The 22,262-nt window shown below is 44.9% G+C and overlaps 1 protein-coding gene and 1 non-coding gene across 3 annotated transcripts; both read right to left on the reverse strand.

The window, feature by feature from the left end:
- Positions 1–911: 911 nt before the first annotated feature.
- Positions 912–20,253, reverse strand: NEU3 (neuraminidase 3). 2 transcript variants are annotated; one of them, XM_059708435.1, is made up of 4 exons: positions 20,135–20,253; positions 19,694–19,818; positions 14,224–14,435; positions 912–6,003 (listed from the first exon to the last, which is right to left on the reverse strand). In XM_059708435.1, the coding sequence occupies exons 3-4, from the start codon at positions 14,428–14,430 to the stop codon at positions 4,927–4,929; spliced, it is 1,284 nt and encodes a 427-aa protein (XP_059564418.1). In that variant the 5' UTR covers positions 14,431–14,435; positions 19,694–19,818; positions 20,135–20,253; the 3' UTR covers positions 912–4,926. The 2 variants fall into 2 exon arrangements, with proteins under 2 accessions (XP_059564418.1, XP_059564420.1); XM_059708437.1 differs by lacking the exon at positions 20,135–20,253 and having other exon boundaries at positions 19,694–20,092.
- Positions 13,660–13,769, reverse strand: LOC132242362 (U6 spliceosomal RNA). Its single transcript, XR_009454567.1, has one exon. It is a non-coding gene; the product is annotated as a U6 spliceosomal RNA (small nuclear RNA).
- Positions 20,254–22,262: the final 2,009 nt, after the last annotated feature.

Below are 22,262 nucleotides of genomic sequence, written 5' to 3' on the forward strand. Positions count from 1 at the left end.
GATTTTAAAATATGATTCTAGAATTATTGTAAAACTATTTTTAGAGGCAAATTTGCAGTTCTCTCAACTTCATTCTTTCATCATTATATGACTCGCCGTGGTAGCACAAAAGATATGTCTATTTGAAACTTTTTCAATAGTCAATTTGTGTGTGTGTGTGTGTGTGTGTGTGTGTGTTTTTAAAGGCAGCTGACCTAGTGACAGGACTGGAGTAGTTATGCCGAAATGAGGCGGAATCAGTAGTGCCTTAAGCACCCCAATGTAACAAAGAGAAAGTCAAGCAAAAAGCTATCACCCCACTTCACTGAGGCAGCTATCTGTGACCTCTCCAACTGCACGTTGAGAGTAATCTCAAGGTATTTTCAAAAAAAGAAATTAGCCGAAACCGGTTTGGCTCAGTGGATAGAGCGTCGGCCTGCGGACTGAGGGGTCCCAGGTTCGATTCCGGTCAAGGGCATGTACCTGGGCTGCGGGCACATCCCCAGTGGGAGATGTGCAGGAGGCGGCTGATCGATGTTTCTCTCCCATCGATGTTTCTAACTCTCTCTCTCCCTTCCTCTCTGTAAAAAAAATCAATAAAATATATTAAAAAAAAAAAATTAGACGTGGTCTGACAGCACCGAGGCTGGTGCCAGAGGGGGACTCTGCGCACCCAGGCGCCTCCACTTACAGCTAATGTGTCATCAAACCAGCCATGGTCCCCTCTGCCCTGCTGCCCTCAGTCGCTAACTATGTTCCAGTAACAGTATGTAAAAGGGCGAAGGATTATTATGATAATGTTTTCTGAAAGTTAAAGTTCTTATGAAAAGCAAGAAAATGCCTCGAATCCAAAAAAAAAGCTGGGTATAAACTAAATGTAAGTATTAGAATGATTATGATCTCAGTTTCCTTAACAATAACAAAACCAGTAGTCGCCGGAATTATGCTTTTTATTCATCTTCCTTGTTTCAAAGAGTCATGGTGGTTTTCATAGTACAGAGAGCATTTGTGGCTCCTAGTATCACAGAACCAAGACAGGCGTGGAACATGCCGAGCCCCGGCATCTCCCTCTGAGTCCTGGAGGAGCGGTAGCTACAGAAAATCCAATGAGGTGGGGGGAGGGGGTTACCAGTGAAATGAGAACCCCAAATCAAGGCTTTGCTTTGGGCTTGGGCTATGATCCTTGGGATATCCAGGCAGCCAGAGAAAAGCTCATTCCCAGGAAATCCTGTGACTGACGTGGAAGCAGGCCAGCACACGGGAGACTCATGTAGGATGCGTGTTCAGCACCTTAGAGTGCTGTGAACCCAGAGGGATGCGACATGCTCCTCCCTGAGGGAACTCACCCTACCCTTCTCAGTTAGCTTCCAAGGCCAAGGGTCTTTAACTCCTTTATTAATTCAGCATAGCTTCTCTGTTGTCTATTCTGCACCAGGCCCTGTGTTGGGTGCAGAGTACAGAGAGGACTCAGAGTCCTCAACAGGGAAATCAAAATATGGTAGAAAAAGCATTTGTTCTAGCATATGATATAACAAGGCATTGTGATTCAAAGTGAAGAGGATACAGTGAGGAGTCAGACTTAGCCCTCAAGGAGTTCACAGACTAGCAGAGGCCTAGAGGGCACAGCAGACAATAACACAGGGCAGCCTGTGGTAAGGACGGAAGGGAGGCTCAGACTGTGCACTGTGGCAGCACAGGAGGACACAACACCTACTGAATAACGCAGTGGGAAACATTCGCGGCCTCCTGAGGAAGCCTGAGCAATTTCATCTGGTCCAAGTGGAAGTACTGAATCCCACTGTCCTGGGGCAGAGGCTGTGCAGCCTCAGGGTGGCCTCTGTGGGTCCCTCAGGCTACCCCACAGGCGTGCTGCAAGGTCTCTTCCCTATGGCTGTAGTTACACGATACCCTGTGGATATCTGCTACCCTGTGGATATCTGCTACCTTGTGGATATCTGCGGGGAGACTGGTGACCAGGAAAAACTGATCCAGATAACAAGGGCCAAATAACAAAGGCCTGAGGTAAACATTAGGAGCCTAGGAGTGAGGAACCAAGAGTTAGGGAGCATGAGCAGGACCAGCAGATTGAATGAGGGTACATACCAGCAGGAGGCCACTCACTACCGGCGCATTCTTGCACTTCCCATGGGGGGCCACCTTTGCTAGATGGATACTAAGGGTTCAAGGACAGGATGGGGCATCTGGGAGCAAAGGACCACAACCTATGCAGTCCTTTCTTCATGTCTCTATATCAGAGGCCTTCAGTCTTTCCTCTTTTCTTCACAGCTGCCATCACCTGCCCTATCTTTTCATTCTACCAACCTGAAAGTGGCTGAAGTGGGCTTAGTTAGGATACCAGCATCACGGTGTCGGTCCCAGGGCCCTGAAGACCTGGCTAACTGACACAGAGTTGAGTGCCTATGGTGGTTTTTGTTCATCAAGTAGAGCCAGCTTAAAATTACACGGCTGGGAGGAATTTTCCTGCTGCCTGTGCAGTCCTTTGTCTGTTCCCACTCGTTTCAGGGAACAGTGCCAGCCAGTTATCATTTCTTCTTCACAGCACTACCACCTACACCATCTCTCCAGCTTAGGCCTCATGTCTGTCCTTTCTATCTCCAAGTGCCAGGACTCCTACCTGCTATTCTTTTTCTTCACAGCTGCCATCACCCATCTGTTCCTCCCGCTAATCCTCATTCTGGATTATGCCTGTCCCCAAACCTCTTTTCTTGCTACTCCCAAAATGTGCACATAGGCCCTTTGCCTATTAAGGAAATTCATTGCCTATTAAGGGAATTTCTCTCTAAGGAGAAGTAAACATGAGGCAAAGGGGAAGGAGAAAGGGCAGGGCAATTTAGAGCTGGGTAAGTCTTTAGGAGTACTCATACTGGACATCTGTGGTTCACACTGGCATGGGACTGACGTCCCTCCCTTCTTGGATAGTCCCAAAGAAGTCCTGATATTCTCACTCTCTTCACCCTTTAGCCCTGATGTAGAGCTTAGCCATCTTGCCTATTTCTATCCATTTAGAGTGCAGTGCTCTGGAAAGCTTTGCTGAACAAGAACTCAGGAGGGGGATGCCCTTTCAATCTTCCCCCTACACCACCACTCTTGTCCACCTCACCCCACCTGCCTCCATGTGCCAACCTGACAATAGGCTTGACAGTGGCCTTCACATAAAGAAGTAGAGATAAGTAGTCATTATTTCATCCTACATGCCAGGCTAATTGTAGCCTTTAATAGGCAATGAGGAGCCACAAATTATTTTCAACCAGGAAATGGCAACAGAAAACACCTTACATTATTATGCACAGGCACTCAAGAAATAGCTACATAAAAGTATAAATGAGTGAATGATCATAGCTGACTACTGAGAAGATGACGACGAATATATGACAGGCCACCCTAAGACATTGGCTTAAGCTACATGCTGAAGTAGGTGAAGTTAATCCCTACTTTCCTCCCACAGGACTCCTCCCCCATCTGACGGGTGCATCCTAGGCTATGCTCTACCACTAAGACTTGCTCTCTGGGCCATTACCTAGCGCCATATAAACAGGGTAGGACAAAGTTCTGAGTACATGAAACACAGTTTATTCTTGTACTATTATTTATTAATTATTGTATTATTTTCCATGTGAACAACTGTAAATCTACTTTTGTCCCACCCTGTATATAGCTGATATACCGATTTAAGAGGGACAAAAAAGAAATCTCTCATGATAGAATTTCCCTCAAAGTAACAGGCTATGGGGGAAACAACCTAAAATAAGAGCAACCAATCTGGTATCATCTGAGAGACCCAGTATTAGTTCAGCCCCAAAACTATTAGACAAGGGTCATCTCACTTCGCAAACAGTGATTTCCGTAGGTCCAAGCAGGCCAGACTCAGCGGTTTGGAGGGTCCAAGACCTTCCTAAGGGTGAAGAGTTTCTCCACTGGCAAATAGAGTGGCTGGACCAGGACAATAGTCTAAGAAAAACAAACTTAGGGGAAACCTAGCAGCCTGGACAAGCCCCGGGGCAGATGACTCCAGGCACAATAAAGATGCAACTAAGATGATGAGCTTCAGTTATGCAACTTAGAGCCCAACATCTACTAACTATCCCACCAACTGCATTTTTTTAAAAATTTTCTCCCTCTTCTAGCCTCATAAACTGTGAGCTCCTTGAGGGCAGAGACTGTGGGAAGTTTTGTCCAATGTTTTAAAACCGTAAGTCATGTCTTTTTCTCATCAGGAACCATCCTAATAAATGAACTTCAGGTTCTCTTTCATAGAAATAATGCCATCAGAAACAATATGGACTACTGGTATTGAGCCTCTCAGTCTCTCCCTAGGAAATAATGCTTTCTGGATGCGTAAGGGCAGGTTGCGCAAAGTTGCAAAGCTAAAGAAGGGAGGTGACCCCATGTTTCTGTTTTGCCCAACTCCTCTTGGATAGCCTATAGAGCTCATCTATTACTGAACAAATCATCCAGATCCTTCTTCATGACATGACATCTGCTTGGAACCTCAGTCATTGGAAAAGACGAGTCCTATGATTTTCATTTTGATACCAGAGTCCTATGTGCAGCCAGGACTTGCTGATCATGCAGCAAGCAAGCCCTCTGCCTTCCCTGGGGATAGGAAGAAGAGGAATCACAGACCAATCCTCTCATTTTACAGATGGAGACCTGAGGCAAAGAGAGTTTAAGGTCCCAGAGCCAGCATGGCAGACCCAAGATCATATCATGGTCTCCCAATTCACACAGTTCAGTGCTACTTCGGCTACAGTAGCTATGGCAAATTTGTCATTTTATCTTTGAGAGGTGAAAAAGGTAGGGAGCAGAATATTGCATTTTGGGATTCCCTGTAGGCTTCTGTAAGCTCTGCTATCCTGGCCTCCATGATCCTGGCTATGGTTGCCTTCTAATGGTTTCCCTTCTATGGAAAGTTGGATCCTAAGCCAATTAGTTTTGAATTGGGTCAGAGTTCCTACCAGGGCTGGTGTAGTCACCTTGCACATGGCCCAGAATCTCTTGGTCTGTGAACAAGCGGAAGGCAATCTGCTCACACTCCCGCCTGATCCCACACTCAAACAAACACGCAAACAAGCCCTCCTCCACAGCAGCCAAATCGGAGTAGCCACAGGGCCCGCAGTGCAAGATCCAGGGGGAGGACCAGCAGGCAGCCTCCAAGGGGGTCCGGTTGAGGTAGATGCCTAGGTTAACCCTCCGTTTCTTACTGGTTGGGTGTGAGTACAAGAGCCATGATTCTGACCGTGTTCCAGCTTCCTGCTCTGGCCTCACAGAACTGCCCAGCAGAGGGCTCTGCTGAGCGGTAGGAGCATCTTTGCCATTAGGGTCCTGGCATTCATTTGGAATCTCCAGGGGCCGGAAACTCACCACACTGCCTTGGCAGCCACGTGGGGGCTCACAGAGCTGTTGGCTCAGGGCTGGTCTCTGAAAACATTCACCATGGTCAGTGCTCAGAGCCTCTGCCCGGCATCTGTTTGGTGTTCGGGCACTGCAATACAGCACAGGATGGCCGGCCTTCCCAGTCACCTCTGCCACTTCGCACTCCACTGTCGCCATGGGCTTAATGAGCCTGCCATGGTGCCATGTGGTCCCTAGGTCATCACTGTAGATCATCAGGGAATGAGGCCTGGCTTTACATGGTAGCCGGAAGCAAAAGAACCAGTAAGGGATGTAGTAGGTGTATGCAGGGATGATGAGCCTCCCAGACTGCAGCTGGATGCCATGACCTGGGCCCACAGCAAATGTGGCCCAACGCTTCACTTCTGGGCCAATGACCTCCTCAGTCAGGTCCCTCACGTTGCTCCACGAATAGCCAGAATCTCGACTGCAGATGAAGCAGAGGCGAGCAGCATTCCTGCCTGTCATAATCTGTTGATGCTCGGTGACATGGCCCTGCACACAAATGAAGAACAGGTACACACAGCCAGTGTTTCGCTCCCATACAGGACAGGGGTTCATGGTCCGATGCCCAGGTAACACGGCTTCCATCAGTGGTGTTACTGGTCCCCACTAGACAAGAAGGGAGAGCGAGCAGGAGTGAAAGACTAATAAGAAGACATGAGGCTCATTAAAAGCATTGGAACTTTTCAGGGAAAATAAATAAATGGTATTAAAATCTATAAAATTGGGAAGGGTCAACTATTCACTTAATTCTCATGCTATCCCCTCTGTCCAAAACATTCTTCCTCACTTTGTCTAGATGCTCAAATAAATGGTATCAAAACTCACCTCCTGTCTTATACCAAAGGCTTTCTCTTTGTATATACAAAAGACTTATAGCAATTATTATATAACATTATATTATATTTTTATGTGACCCACTCCCTCTCTAAACTATGAATCTTTTTAGAGTAGAAACCAAATTGTTCTAATTTTCTATCTCCAGTGCTCAGTACATGATAGGAGCTACATAAATATTTTTAAAAAGAAAGAAAGGACTCGCCTCCAAAAGAAAAAGAAGGAAGGTAAGAAATACAAAGCAAGACAGACAGACATGGAAATTTTAGGCATATAAAAGGAAATTTAAGATAAAGGTTTTATTTCTTTCCTCTACTATCCTGGGGAGGCAATTCATAACATTGTCATTAAAAACTCAAGCATGGAGTCAGAGACACCTAATTTAACCCTGCTTTCATCACATATGCGACCTGGGGCAAGTTATTTAATCTTCCTTTGCTTCAGTTACATCAGTTAAATGGAGGATGTAATAACATGCTCAGAGAGTTGTTATTGCAAGGATAAAATAAGATAATGTCTAATCAGACATATCACAAAGAGAGGTCTAACCACCTTAATATACTTTTAAAACAATATTAGAAATTGATAAGTTCAAAAGAGAAATGGACAAAGAGCAAGATCAGACAACTCACAGAAAGAGAGAAAAAATGAAAATATGTTCAACCTCACATATAAAAGAGAAGAGCAAGTTAAAATTAAGGTAGTATTTAAAAAATACTTTTATTGATTTCAGAGAGGAAGAGATAGAGATAGAAACATCAATGATGAGAGAGAATCATCAATCGGCTGCCTTCTGCACACACCCCCACCAGGAATTGAGCTGGCAACACAGCATGTGCTGGACCAGGGAATGAACCTCAACCTCCTGGTTCATAGGCTGACACTCAACCACTAAGCCACTCCGGCTGGGTAAGATAGTATTTTTCATCTAATGAACTGGTAACATATAAACTTTAACAATACTTTTCTGTTGGCAAAAAAATGTGAAGAAACAGACATTCTCAAGTACGAATTGGAGTGTAACATGGTTTAACATTTATGTAGGACCTATCAAAATTACACATGCACGTAGCCTTTCCGAGCATGCCCAATTTTGGGAAATTATCAAGATATATCTGTTCATCAAATTAAGTATATATGTTACTCACTGTGGGGGAGATCCAAGATGGTGGTGAAGTAAGTGGAAGTGACACTAACCTCCTCTCAGGACCAAATCAAATTACAAGTAAATTATAGAACAATTAACCTGAATAACCAACCTGAATAGCTAAAGTCTTATAACCAAATATTTATAGAAGCCACATCAAGACTGGTAGGTAGGGTGGAGACACAAAAAGGGCTGGCCCTGCAACCACATGTGGTGGTTGTGAATCAGGAGGAATATCTCAGCTGCAAAGGTACCCCCTGAGGAACAAGGGGTCTCAACTCCATGCTAGGTACCCTATTCTGAAGCACCAGTGCCAGGAAGAGGAGCTTAACATCTGGCCCAGAGCACTATGTAACAATGAAAATGAACAAATCACAGCTGTACACCTAATTTGGATAAACCTCGAGAATACTGAACAAAAGAAGCCAAACATAAAGGATACATAGAGTATAAGATTGTCTAAACACTATGCTGTACACCTGAAACCAATACAAAATAATACTGCATGTAAACTGTAATTTAAAAAACTAAAAATTTAGAAATGATTAAAAACAAGCAAAACTAAAATCACGAGCTATGCATCAGGATAATAATTACCTCTGGGAAGGAGAGAGGAGACATAAGAAGCTTCTAGGGCCATGATGGCGAACCTATGACACGCATGTCAGAGGTGACACACGAACTCATTTGGTTGATTTTTCTTTGTTAAATGGCATTTAAATATATAAAATATCAAAAATATAAATGTTTTACTATGGTTGCAAATATCAAAAAATTTCTATATGTGACACGGCACCAGAGTTAAGTTAGAGTTTTTCAAAATGCTGACACGCCGAGCTCAAAAGGTTCGCCATCACTGTTCTAGGGTAACATCCTAATTTTTTCCTTAAGTGATAAATTCACAAGGTTTGGCTCTATCAATTCAGAGCTGACATTTATGTTTTGTCTTATGTTTTCTATATGTGTGTTATCACTTCACATTTAAATGTTTTAAAAGGCATAAGAAAAGTTATTGGGGGAAAAAGTTTGCTAGTCATTGGGAAGTCAGCATATTCTATATAATAAAAGCCTAATATGCTAAGTGTCCGGTCCGCCATTCAACCAATCAAAGCATAATATGCTAATGATATGCTAAGGCTGCTCAACTGCTCGCTATGATATGCACTGACCACCAGGGGGCAGACACTCTGACTGGTAGGTTAGCTTGCTGCTGGAGTCCGGCCGATCGGGACTGAGCAAAATGGGCTGGACACACCCTGGAGCCCTCCCACGGTCCCTCTTCAGCTGGTCAACCTTCTGTGTCCCTCCCCAGCCCCTATCGTGCACCGGTGGGGTCCTTGGCCTGGCCTGCACCCTCTCACAATCCGGGACCCCTTGGGGGATGTCGGAGAGCTGGTTTCGGCATGACAGTGGAATGACCAGTCACTATGATGTGCACGGTCCACCAGGGGACAGATGCTCAATGCAGGGTCTGCCCCCTGATGGTCAGTGTGCTCCCACAGGGGGAGTGCTGCTCAGCCAGAAGCCGGGCTCAATGGTGATGGTGGGAGCCTCTTCCGCCTCTGTGGCAGCACTAAGGATGTCTGACTGCCAGCTTAGGCCCACTCCCCCCCAAGGGCTCCCAGACTGCGAGAGGGTGCAGGCCGGGCTGAGGGACCCCCCTGAGTGCAAGAATTTCATTCACGAGGCTTCTAGTTAAGGATATATACTTGTATTTGTTTCTTTATGAAGAAGCACTAGAAAGATACATAAGAAACAACAGTGATTGCCTATAGGAGGTAAGACTAGGAATGGGATGTATACCTCTTTATACTGTTTTTATTTTTCAGCCATATAAATTAACTAGAGGCCTGTTGCACAAAGAGATTCGTGCAATAGGCCTTCCCTTCTCCTGGCTGCCGGCACCCGTTTTCTTCCGGCACCCGGGACCCAGGCCTTCGCTCCGGCCGGAGCCACCTTCCATCCTCCGTCTTCGTGGCTCTGGCTCACCTTCAGTCTTCGCTCCACCACTTGGAGCCTACGTATGCAAATTAACCGCCATCTTTGTTGGCAGTTAATTTGCATATCATGCTGATTAGCCAAAGGGAGGCATAGAGAAGGTACGGTCAATTACCCTGTTTGTCTATTATTAGATTAGATTAACTAGCCAAAACAAAAAATAAGTTTTAAAAATTTAATTCCTATGTGAATGGGCAAGAAATATTAAGCAAAGCTCAGTTCACAGATTCTCAAAATCATAAGGACCTAGTGCTAACACCTGTCTTACAGAAGATTCTCTTCTAAGTTTTCTAGTTAAAGATCATTCAGTCCCTCCCTGAACTAGACTAAGGACAGGGAACTCACTATCCCTGTACTGGAGCAACCCATTCTACAGCAAGTGCCTTGTGCACTGTAAACACTTCAAATATATGTGCCAAAGTCAATGTAATTATTGGACAGAAGCCCTCCTTCCTCTACAAAGTTCCCCCAGATTGCTAACTAATTGAAGACTGCTTCCTAAATCCTCCCAAATGGCATGTTACTCTCTGGAAACTCTCTATGCATAAGAAGTTCACACTGAGCCCTAAATGGCTTGGCTCAGTGGATAGAGCGTCGGCCTGCGGACTCAGGGGTCCCAGGTTCGATTCCGGTCAAGGGCATGTGCCTTGATTGCGGGCATATCCCCGGTGGGGAGTGTGCAGGAGGCCGCTGAATCGATGTTTCTCTCTCATCGATGTTTCTGACTCTCTATCCCTCTCCCTTCCTCTCTGTAAAAAACCAATAGAATATATATATTAAAAAAAAAAAAAAGTTCACATCGATATCTGACTGCATTGTAAACCCCTGGAGGAAGGACCTCAGTTCTCTGTGATTCTCAAGGAATCAAGGTCCAGGAGGCCACCAGTGGGAGGGTGCAGCCTTCCTGCCTTGAGGAGGGGAAAGGCACCCACAGAGCAGACTCCAGGATCGCAGATACCATCAGAGAAAGGAGAAAGGGCACCATGGGTATCAGAGGAGGAAAAGACCATATCTGCATGTGGAGAATCCAGGGAGAAACCTTTGATTCTGCTCACCTTTGACCCACTCACTTTGAGAATCAGCTTTAATGCTGTGGCCACACAATAACTTCTCTGATCCTCAAATGCATCTGCACTCCCTCTTCTAAGGAAATTCCCCACTCTGAGTGGACCTGCCTTGTGACACTTCATGGATTGTGTATGGGAGTTTTGGACAGTTACATCTGTGCCCAGTTCTGCTTTCTCTATGCAATTTAGTTGTGCAAATTCTTCACAAAAAGAGGCCTGAATCTGTCAACTTTTGTATTGCCTCCCTCCCACATCCCCCTTGACTTAATGCTTGGTATATTTAGGTGCTCAATAAAGAAGGAAAGGATAGAGAAGGAAAGGAGGGAGGAATGGAGGGGGGGGGGGGGGGGAGAAGGGAAGGAGAGGAGGAGAATATAAGGGAAGAGTGAAGGGAAGGATTATAGAAATGCTCTCAGATAGAAACAATACTCTATATAAACAATGCCCAGAGGCTCCTCTCCCTCCCAAATGCCTAGAACAGCCCTGGGGAGCAGATTTAATTCCCTACTGTCGCTCTGAAGATAGAACCCCTGTCTCTTCAGCACCGTGTGGACACACTTTATGAATAGCACTGAACGTGTTTCCAATGAAAAATAACTCATCTGCTGCACAGTCATTTGAATAATTAATATTGCTCAGATCAAGAACCTTGAGACAGATATAAGAAATCCATCAGCACTGCTACTCCCTTTAGGAATAGGAGAGTGGAGGAAATTACTGTACTGGGCAAGCTAGTCATTGGGAAGTCAGAAGCATAGCCATCCTTAGTAGCTGAGAGGAGAAAATGATTTGGACCAGATATGTCTAAAATAAAGTTTATATAAAGCTAGAAGAAACAGTAAACTAAAGATGAAAGCACTAGAATCCAAATTATATCATCCAGCGGCAGCAATGGAATATAAGCAAGCTGAGGCTTGACAGAAATGTAAAATGAGTCTTGGGTTTAAAAGTCTGGATGGAGAAACATGATTATGAAAAAATACTAAACATTATTAATAATTAGGAAAGTGAAAATAAAAACTACAATGAGATATCACCTCATATCCATTAAGATAACTACTACCAAAAAACACACACAAAATAAGTGTTGGCAAGGATATAGAGAAACTGGATGCCTTGTGCACTGTTGATGTGGAAAACAATATGGAGGAACTTCAATAAATTAAAAATAGAATTACCATATGACCCAGCAATTCTACTTGTAGGTATAGATCCTAAGAATTGAAAGCAACGTCTCAAATATATATTTGCACACCATGTTCATAGAGCATTATTCACAATAGCCAAAAGGTGGGAGTAACCCAAGTGTACATCAACAGAAGAATGGATAAACAAAATGGATAAACCAATGAATAAACATAATTTACAATGAACTATAAGATGAACCTTGAGGATATTATTCTAAATCAGTGATTTTCAACCTTTTTCATCCCATGGCACACATAAGCTAATTACTAAAATTCTGCGGTACACAGAAAAATATACTTTTTGCCAATCTGACAAAAACAGGCTTAATTTTGATTCATTCTCATCAGACAACTAGTGTTGGGTTTGCTATTGTCATTTTTTAAATTTGACAATGTACGGGCAAAGAGGTCAGTGCCCCTGACTAAATAGTCAGGTATTACATGCTTTAAAAATTCACTGCTTGAATTTTTGAAAATCACTGCTCTAAATGAAATAAGCCATCATAGAAAGAACAAATATTACATATGAGATACCTAAAATAATCAAACTCATAGAAACAAAGTAGTATAATGGCTATTAGAGACTGGGTGGAGGGGCGCGGGAATGAGTTGTTCAATGTGTACAGAACTGCTGCCATGCACAATGACAAAGTTTTAAAAAGATCTGTTGCCCTAACCAGTTTGGCTCAGTGGATAGAGCGTCGGCCTGTGGACTAAAGGGTCCCAGGCTCGATTCCGGCCAAGGGCATGTACCTTGGTTTCGGGCACATCCCCAGTAGGGGGTGTGCAGGAGGCAGCTGATCAATGTTTCTCTCTCATCGATGTTTCTAACTCTCTATCCCTCTCCTTTCCTCTCTGTAAAAAAAATCAATAAAATATATTAAAAAAAATAAAAAGAAGCAATAGATGAGAAGCTCTTTAAAATTAAAAAACAGGGTAGCAAAAATAAAAAAAAAAATCAATAAAGGAAAAAAGATTCTGTTAAAAAAAATAAAAAGATCTGTTGCACAATAATGTGCATACAGTAAATACCATAATGTACACTTAAAATGATTAAGATGGAAAATTTTGTTAGGTGTATTTTACTACAATTAAAAGTTTTGTGTTTTTTTAAAAAACAACAAATGTGAAGAAGACTTGTAAGTTTTAGCTGACCGTCTACTTAATATTTATTAGTCAGCTGTGTTATGCAGGATCAAAAAGTAAATGCTACTTTACCTTAGGATGCGTGAAAAGGATACAAGATGGGATAGCCATCTCATTGGTGGGGTGGCTCTATCTTTGGGGTCCTAAGTTCAATTCTGAGTACCATTCTCTTAAAAAGGACTCTAACATCCCAGAGTAATCAGTTTTCAAGGGCCCAGAAACCAAATCCAGACTGTGACCTAAGAAGACACTAAAGAACTCAAGTTGTGAGTCCCCAAAACAGAAAACTCAGTGGGCATGAACACCCACTTTCAGGTATATCAAAGAGCAGTCTCAGCAGAAGGGACTGTATCATGTATAGATTGAAAACCCCAGAACCCCAGAAGGCAGAACAAGACCAATGGGTAATTATAGAGGAGTGTGGATCGCCTCATCCTCCAAAAAAAGTTAACAGCAGCCACAGGATGAATTCCTTACTTGAGGAGTAAGCAGAACCTTTATAGAAGATGACTAATGTTGAGTTCCTACTATGCAATTGCTATTATTAATCACATTTTGCAGATGATGAAACAGAAAAGAATCAAGTATCCTTGGTCACAGGGCCAATAAATAGTAGGTCTTGCCTGACTACAAAGCCATGCTCTTAACCACTAAGCTATTAGTAGCTACCAATGGAATACAGAAGATTTCTATACTGGAAAAGAAGTTGGGCTTATGACTTCTAATTTCAAGATTCTACAACTGAGTTAATCAGAGAATAAAAATGAATAAAGCATGAGGTAAGAAGAACAGTAGTAGTAGAGAATGATTGTTGTTACCATATACCCTCCAATTCATTATCTGCTAGTTGTGGTCTTTTTTTTTCCCTCTTTTTTTCCTCTAAAAAAATATGGAACGCTTCACGTGTTATTTGCGTGTTATCCTTGCACAGGAGCCATGCTAATCTTCTCTGTATCGTTCCAATTTTAGTATATGTGCTGCCAAAGTGAGCACTAGTTGTGGTCTTAAACAAGCTACCTACCTCTCAGAGCACCAGGATCCCTCATCAGCAACCCTGGACTAACAATGTCTACTTTTTTTCAGTGACTTAGAAAGAGAAAAGAGAATGTGAGTGAAAAGTACATATGAACCACGGAGGCCTTTAGAGATCAAGTCCGAAGCCTGCTTCTACTCCTTTATTGTGGCTGTGTGACCTTGAGCAATGTGGCAAGCTCTCTGAGCCTGTTTCCTCATCCGTAAAATGTGACTGACAACAATTCCTACGTCGCGGAGTGGCCGAGAGGATCAATGTGCCCCTGGCACACAGTCAGTGCTCCGTGAGAGGCACTGCTCTTATTGTCTTTTCCTCTTCAACTCCTGCACAGGGTTGTCCCTGAGCTGGTGGGAAAAGGAACAGAGCAAATGTGGAGAGAAACTGAGGCCCAGGCCCAGGTCAGGGAGGAGTCACCTGTACAAAGTGCCCCGTCCTCAGCCCTCGCCTCAGCACCAGGTGGAGCGCGTCCTCATCCCTGCTTGTAGAGCGCTTCTCTGCGAAGGCCAGGAAGGTGTGGGTGGGGGGTATGTAGAGCAGGGCTGGGATCCGGTAGGTGACCCCTCCCTTGTCTTCCTGCTGGAACAGAGGGTTGTTGAAGGAGCACGATGTCACTTCTTCCATGACCTCTGCAAGAATAGGAGGCAGCTCAATGTGTATCCATAGCCAAATGCTGGCTTGTATACAAGTTCTGTTCTATCATTCCATTTCTGGAGATCACTGAGAGCCAGAGATGTTTATTTTTCTTAATATAAAAATAACATTATGGTCCCAAATGCACAAAGCAAGCAATACGCATTCTTGTTTAACACATCCATCCCCCTGACTGTGTGGGAATTCTATATAGCCTGTGCCATGTGGGTCTCTCCAGAGATTCTGCATATACTTCTGCCAAGCATCCAGGGATATTACCAACCCAGATGGCTTCTAATACCAATTTCTTGGCTTGGAGTTTTTAGGCCATTTGGGCAACATATATGTAAACCCAAATCCATATCAAGAAATGCCTGTTTAAGAATTCTTTGGGGCAACTTTTTCCCTCTCTTTGAAATTGGATAAAAGGCAATCTTCTTTGTCATTTCTGCATCAGTAGCAATTTTTTTCCTAGTCCATCCACCCAATCAGGTGTAGATTTTCAAGGGACGTGACTTCATGCAAGGATCTCAGTTTCAACCAAAGTCTAGACCAGTGATTCTCAACCTCCTGGCCCTTTAAATACAGTTCCTCATGTTGTGGCCCAACCATAAAATTATTTTCGTTGCTACTTCATAACTGCAATGTTGCTACTATCATGAATCGTAATGTAAATATCTGATATGCAGGATGGTCTTAGGCAACCCCTGTGAAAGGGTCATTCAACCGCCAAAGGGGTCGCAACCCACAGGTTGAGAACTGCTGGTCTAGACCATGCAGGCCCATAGTTTCATTCATGGTAACAACATGTCTATTAAAGCCAAGCTTCTAGGTAAGACCAGCAAGCATCCAGGACTGCTGAGGTCAGGTTAAGGGAGTAACTACTCTGGTTTTCAGTTTACTCTTGGTTTTTAGGCCCCTGGGGATTTCTCTTCCTTTCTTGCAAATTCAGCCATATTTTTTATAGTTTATCCACCATTATACAGGTTATATAGTTGGCCATAATCCTGAAAATGGAAGTCTCTAGCTACATTTCTCAAAGAAAATCAGGAGTTCTACTTTTCAGAGGCCCAAAAAGTGAATTAAGCTAGTTACACAGAACCAGGCTTAACATTTTTTCTCTCTCTCTCTCACCTGTCATCCATGCCCTAGCTTATAAATAATTTATAAAAATTATCAGGCTGTAAGAACAGGCCTGTAAGATCACATTCATTCATTTATTTAATAAATATTTCTGTGTACCTACTCTAAGTTAGGCCATATGGTAGCTGTCCACATCGAGACTGCAGAGTATTTCTGGAGAGCTAACAACTGAGCCAAGGTAGCTCCTGTCTCATATATCCTTACTAGAGGCCCAGTGCATGAATTCGTACATGGGTGGGGTCCCTCTGGGTGGCCTGCAGTGATTGGGCAGAAACCCACAGTCCAACGCTGCCTGCAGCTCCTACCTGCCGATCCCACTCATCCCGGCCCCACTGTGCCTGCCACGCCCAACCAGTCCCAATCGGGGAGAGGCTCGCACTGCCAGAGCAGCGCTTGCCAGCCATGAGCCCTGAGTCTGGCGCCCTCCCAAGAGGAGTGGCCTGCAGGATCAGGCTGAAACCGGCTCTGCAACATCTCCCAAAGGGCCCTGGATTGTGAGAGGGTGCAGGCCAGGCTGAGGGACCCCACCGGTGCACGATCAGGGCCAGGCAGGGACCACAGGAGGGCTCCATGGTGTGTCCAGCCCATCTCGCTCAGTCCAGATCAGCTGGACCCCAACAGCAAGCTAATCTACCAGTTGGAGTATCTGCCCCCTTGTGGTCAGTGCACGCCATAGCGAGTGGTTGAGCAGCCTTAGCATATCATTAGCATATTATGCTTTGATTGGCTGGTTGGTTGTTCTGCCGTTCAGTCTATTTGCGTATTACCCTTTTATTATATTGGATACTCTGTGTCTGGAATATTCTTTTTTCAGATAGCCACATACCTCACTCCCTCACCTCCTTCAACTCTGTTCTAATGTCATCCAATCAGCCAGGCCTTCCCTCACAACTCCCTTGAGCTCCTTATCCTCTTTTCCTGTTCTGGTTCCATGCCACTTATCCATACATTATACTTGTTTATATATACTACAAAATAGACTCATTGTAAAGGGCAGGAATATGTGGGGTTCTTACAAATATTTTTTATTGATTTCAGAGAGGAAGAGAGAGATAAAAACATCAATGGTGAGAATCATGGATTAGCTGCCTCCTGCAAGTCCTACACTGGGGATTGAGCCTACAACCTGGGCATGTGCCCTGACCAGGAATCAAACTGTGACCTCCTGGTTTATAGGTCAACACTCAACCACTGAGCCACACCAGCTGGGCAGCAAGAATATGTGTTTTATTCTCTGCTACACTTCTACACCTAGAACCATACTTGGTAATTAATAGGTATTTGTTGAATGACTGAATGAATGGCTGAGCTGGATCTTAAAGGATAAATAGTGATTTAGCCAATTGAAGGGTAAAAAGGAAGAGGGCAGAGAGAGTGGATGTGAAAAGTCTATAAAAGTGGATGTGACAGAAAACACAGTGAGCTGTGGGGAATCTCAGTAGTCCCGTATGACTATCCTGGTCAAAAGCTGTGAGCAGAGATGGGACTGAAGGGGTCAGCAGAGCCCAGATCCTGGGAGGCCCTGATGCCTTATTAAGGTGTTTATCCCACAGACAGAGAGCCACTTAAGAGTTTTTGGCAGAGGAATGGCATGATCAAGTACACATTTTAGATCAATGTCTCAGGTAGCCTTGTGGCCAATGAACTGAAGAGGAAAGTTACACTGCTTTTGGCTGTATCCTCGTAGTGTCAATCAAGAAAAACTTTCATCAATAGTTTATGAAAGATTCATTTAGTCACTATTTCTAAAGAGAACCATGGCTCACTATCATGAGAGAAGTGGGGAGGTGGTCTCCTGAGTCCAGAAGAAAAGCCTCCCTCCTCACTCCAATTCTGAGCTCTCAATAGCACAACTGAAAGGCCTGGGTGAATTGTCTTCTTCCCACAATACTAGAGCCTCTCTGTTTCCCCCCAACTTAGGGTCTTCTGCCAGGGAGAGGCAGGCTTTATTTTAAGTAAAAATCAGCCCCTGACTGAGCTGGTAGAAAGATTAAGAACACAGGAATTGGACCAGGCTACGACTGCACGACTTCGAGCATGTTATTTAACTTCTTTATGCCTCAGGACACTCATTTATAAAATTCAATACAGTGGTTGAGCGAATTAAGTAAAAAAATTTAAGTGGCTGTTATGGAGCCCATGACATAGTATGAGTTCAATATACGACAGTTATTATTTTTAGATTGTCAATCATTGCATATTCTAATTTTATTCCTTGAAATCTGTGGATGATGATGGTAATAATATCCACAATTACAACTCCCCTTCTTAAAAGTATTTAAATCCCTCTGCACCTCTGGGAGAGATATTTTAAACTCTTATAAGTTAACATTTCAATTCTGAGTTAATACTAACACTAATAATCAACAGCCAACACATGATTATTAGTTAACATTGAAACAAGAATTCTCTACGTGATAAGAATGGAACACAGGAAAGGCACAAGGTAGGAGGAAGGACGAGGACAAAGGAAAGGGAGAGGAAATGGAGAGAGCTCCAAAGGAGAAGCACAGTCTATGTCTTTATTGTGAGACTTTGTGCCAGTCACTTAATCTCTCTAGGTCTTGGATTCTTTGCTTGTAAAATATGGATAATAATAATACCTACCGCCCTAACTGGTTTGGCTCAGTGGATAGAGCGTCGGCCTGGGGACTGAAGGGTCCCAGTTTCGATTCCGGTCAAGGGCATGTACCTTGGTTGCGGGCACATCCCCAGTAGGGGGTGTGCAGGAGGCAGCTGATCAATGTTTCTCTCTCATCTATGTTTCTAACTCTCTTTTCCCCTTCCTTCCTCTCTGTAAAAAAATCAATAAAATATATATATATATATATTAAAAAAAATAATAATACCTACCAAGATGATCAATATGAAGAACCACTGCAAAGTGCTTTATAAACTTTAAAACACCATAAAGAAAAGTCTTTATTATAAATTTTGATGTTCTCACAATTTCACTTATGGCTTTGCTATCACTCCAGCAAGTATCGCCACTATCATTCGTTTTTCTTGTGGTTTAGGCTGATCCTGTTGATGACAGTGTTAACATAGATGGTGGCTCTGGCATTGACACCCAAACTATTTCACACAAACCTAGGCTGGGAACTACAGGCAGAGAAGAATCTGATGCAGTTCTGCGTCAGAGATGTTCGTTTCAGCAGAGGACGCATATAATTAATTGCGGCTCCATAGGAACACCTTTCAATGAAACCCTCTTACTGGGAGAGAGGGTAAGTGTAGCATGGACTTTGAGGCGGCACTTGGCTTTGAGTCTTAGTAGCAAATTGCTTTCCTTTTGGGCCTATTTCCTCACTGGCAATGGAGGTAAGACCACCTATTTCTCAGGCTGTAGAAACTATGTAATTCCACAGATGCCCAACTAATCCCATCAGCCGTCAGCCTCCAGTGACGCCTAGGAGACCTCCCTATCTCATTCATTCCCTCTTAAAAAACGAGTAGGTAAGGAGCACCCATCCTATGTCAGGCTTCTGCAGATCCTGTACCAGCGGTTCTCAACCTGTGGGCCGCGACCCCTTTGGCCATCTAACGACCCTTTCACAGGGGTCGCCTAAGACCATCCTGCAGATCAGATATTTACATTACGATTCATAACAGCAGCAACATTACAGTTATGAAGTGGCAACGAAAATCATTTTATGGTTGGGTCACAACATGAGGAACTGTATTTAAAGAGCCAGGAGGTTGAGAACCACTGCGTGTGGTCCAAACTCTGCTCGCGGCACCGAAGGGAAAGCCGAGGCCCCGGAATACCAGTGAGGCCGCTCAGTGATCAGAAGCAAAACCTGGGCCCGGGCCCGGTCTTCCTTCCCTGGCAAGTCCCGCTCGGGGCTCTCTGCGGCCGCAGATCCCTCTCCTGAGCAGGGCTTCCCCGCCTCCTCCCGAAAGCGCGCATTCTCGGGTTTCCGCGTGGCTTCCGCGGAAGGAAAACTAGAACCAGCCAGGAACAGCCCGGGCCAGTCTGAGATGCCAGCGACTGGGTGGCTGACTCACTCTCCTCCCAGGACTGGATTCCGAAGCCCAGATGGTGCTGCGAACTCGGCCCCACTTCCCGGCCCCCCCATACTCCCCCCCTCCGCCTCCCAGGCCCGCTCACCTGCGTCGGCCCTCGGCTCCCGCTGTCTCCAGGCTGCGGGGGCGCGGAGACAGGCCCTCGGGTCTCGGGCACCAGAGCCTGGGAGATGACCGAGGCTGGGGAGACGGAGGCAGGAGAAAGCGCGGCTGCGGACACGAAAACAAACCCCCAAAAGTGAACAGAGAGGGGGACGGAGACATCCAGGGGCCGGGAGGCGGCGGGGCCCAGGAAACGGACAGCGGGGGGGCGGGGGGGGCGGAGAGGGGGGCGCGGGGCCGCAGAGGCCACAGCCGTTGGGACCGCTGGTTAGCAGAGGCCCGGAGTCAGCCCCGCCCCCTCGGACCGGGCAGCCGAGGCCCCGCCCCCTCGCTGCCCGGCCTCCGACGTCCCTCCTCCCTTCAGTCTCCGGCCCAGTCCCAGCCCGGGCGGGAAGAACCTGACCCTTCCTCTTTGACCACCTACCCGCAGGGCCAAGCTCAGTTCTGCCACGTCTCCCAAAGGCTGCGCAGCTCCCGGGCTCCGCCCCACCCCTCCATTTCCTGCCCCCACCCCTCTTCAGCTTTCTATCCCCGCTCTGTTGGTTGGGAGGTATCACCGCCTAAAACTTCCCTGGGCAGCCTGAGAGGCAAGCAAAGGTTCCGGACCTCAGAGCTCAGAGGGGACTCCACAAAAAGGGCCAGAGCGCCAGAGTACTGGGCCACCCCTACTCAAAAAATAAAATTATATGTTATATGTGTCTGTAAATTATATATATATATATATATATATATATATATATATATATATATATATATATATATGAATAGTATTAGATTATAATTCACTGAATAAAGTAAAACTGAGCCCATTATATGAGTAATTGAAGCCCAGCCAGTGTGTCTTGGTAGTTTGGTGTCGACCCATGAACCAGGAGGTAAGGGTTCCATTCCCGTCAGGGCACAAGCCTGGGTTGCAGGCTCAATCCCCACCCAATGGGGGTGTGCAGGAGGCAGCCCATTGATGATTCTCTCTCATCATTGATGTTTCTCTCTCCCCCTCTCCCTTCCTCTCTGAAGTCAATAAAAAGATATATGTAAAAAACACCGTATTATGTCTGAAATATCTCATTTTTAAAGATGAGCCTATACAAAATGCTAGGGTTCTACACCAGACTTCCCCAAACTCACAGCCAACTCTGTAGACTGTTGTGCCCAGATTTCAAGATTCCCAAGGGCCCACCAGGGAGCCAGCCAGTCCGATGCAAAAGCAAAGAGTCCTTCATTTCAAACTAGTTCGGCTCCCCGACCACACTCACTGACGCAACGGTAAGCCCAGTGGCCGAGAGAGAAAACTCTGTGTGGAGAGAGGTTTTATAGGGGGTTGGGGTAAGGGGAGGAGAAAGGACTGTGGGCCCTGCCAATTGGCCAGGCGGAAGTCGGTGTCTTGTTACACAGGATGTGGTCATATCTATGGCGACTTCCCTTGATTGTCATTGGTTAGTTTAAAGAAGTCCTGGGTGTGGCTAGTAGAGGCTTGGCTTCCGGGAAGAAGCCTTGCTGAGCACATGGCCAAGGTAAGATGGAGGGCATAGCCCTTACCCTGGGGCAAGATGGAGGGCGTAGCCCTTACCCTGGGGCAAGATGGAGGGCGTAGCCCTCACCCTGGGGCAAGGTGGAGGGCGTAGTCCTCGCCCTTTCATAGACCACCAAGCCAATTTTAGAAAAATACCTAAAACTAATGCCATATTTCTCTCAATTCTTCTTTGGCTGATGGTCTCAGTCTTATGCTTGAGGCAATGAGGTTTAGTAGAAATCTCTAGATTTGGAAGAGAAGAGATCTTGGCTCCAATTCTGATTTCCCATTTCCTAGCTGAGTGACATTAGCAAGTTATTTAATTTCTATGCCTCAGGTTCTTCATCTGTAAAATGGACACATATGACCTATTCACGATCTACTTCATGATGCAAATCAGACAGGTTTCACTTCCTGTATAAGGACCCCTCAGTCCTCCATGCTAAAATAGTTACTCCTATTCAAGCCTCTGCAGCACTTCGTATGGATGGCCTCTAAGGAATTCTGAGTATGCCCCACCATCACTTACTCTGATTAATCTGTCAAAAATGGGGACCAAATCCATTCTAATGGTCTCATACAGCATTTAATTAAGGATACTGTCAACTGAACTCCAAGAAACAGGATGAAATCAATCTGCAGACTTGACCTCTATCATACCCAAGGATCTTGACCAAACCAGCTGGAAATACAAACAACAAAAAACGCACAGAAACAAAACATCCCCCAAAACCAACAACCATAAGCCATCAGTAAGTCATCATGGTCTACCTTAGAAAGCCAGATGGTATTCTCTACTTTCTTTATTGGCCTTGTACCTGGCCTAGGTATTAATTCTGGTACACAGGATACATCGGCTATTACAGATTCTCTTGGCCCACAAGGAAGTTGAGAACAATTCTATCATCCATAACCATACTGGCCAGTGAGTTGAGGGTCACCTGAATGTATTCCAGGGCTAAAGTGGTATCACTGGTGGCTTCAGCTAAAGTCAGGAACAAATTCCATAGCGACGTTTCTAGTAGAATGAGCCTTAAGA

Source organism: Myotis daubentonii, chromosome 9, assembly GCF_963259705.1.
Source record: "Myotis daubentonii chromosome 9, mMyoDau2.1, whole genome shotgun sequence".
Classification (NCBI taxonomy): Eukaryota; Metazoa; Chordata; class Mammalia; order Chiroptera; family Vespertilionidae; genus Myotis; species Myotis daubentonii.

Excerpts from the sequence above, each read along its gene's own strand:
- NEU3 (XM_059708435.1), bottom strand. The coding sequence starts at position 14,430 with ATGGAAGAAGTGACATCGTGCTCCTTCAACAACCCTCTGTTCCAGCAG. Across the intron at positions 6,004-14,223 it reads GGACGGGGCACTTTGTACAG|TGGGGACCAGTAACACCACT; the intron begins GTGACTCCTCCC and ends CTTCTTGTCTAG.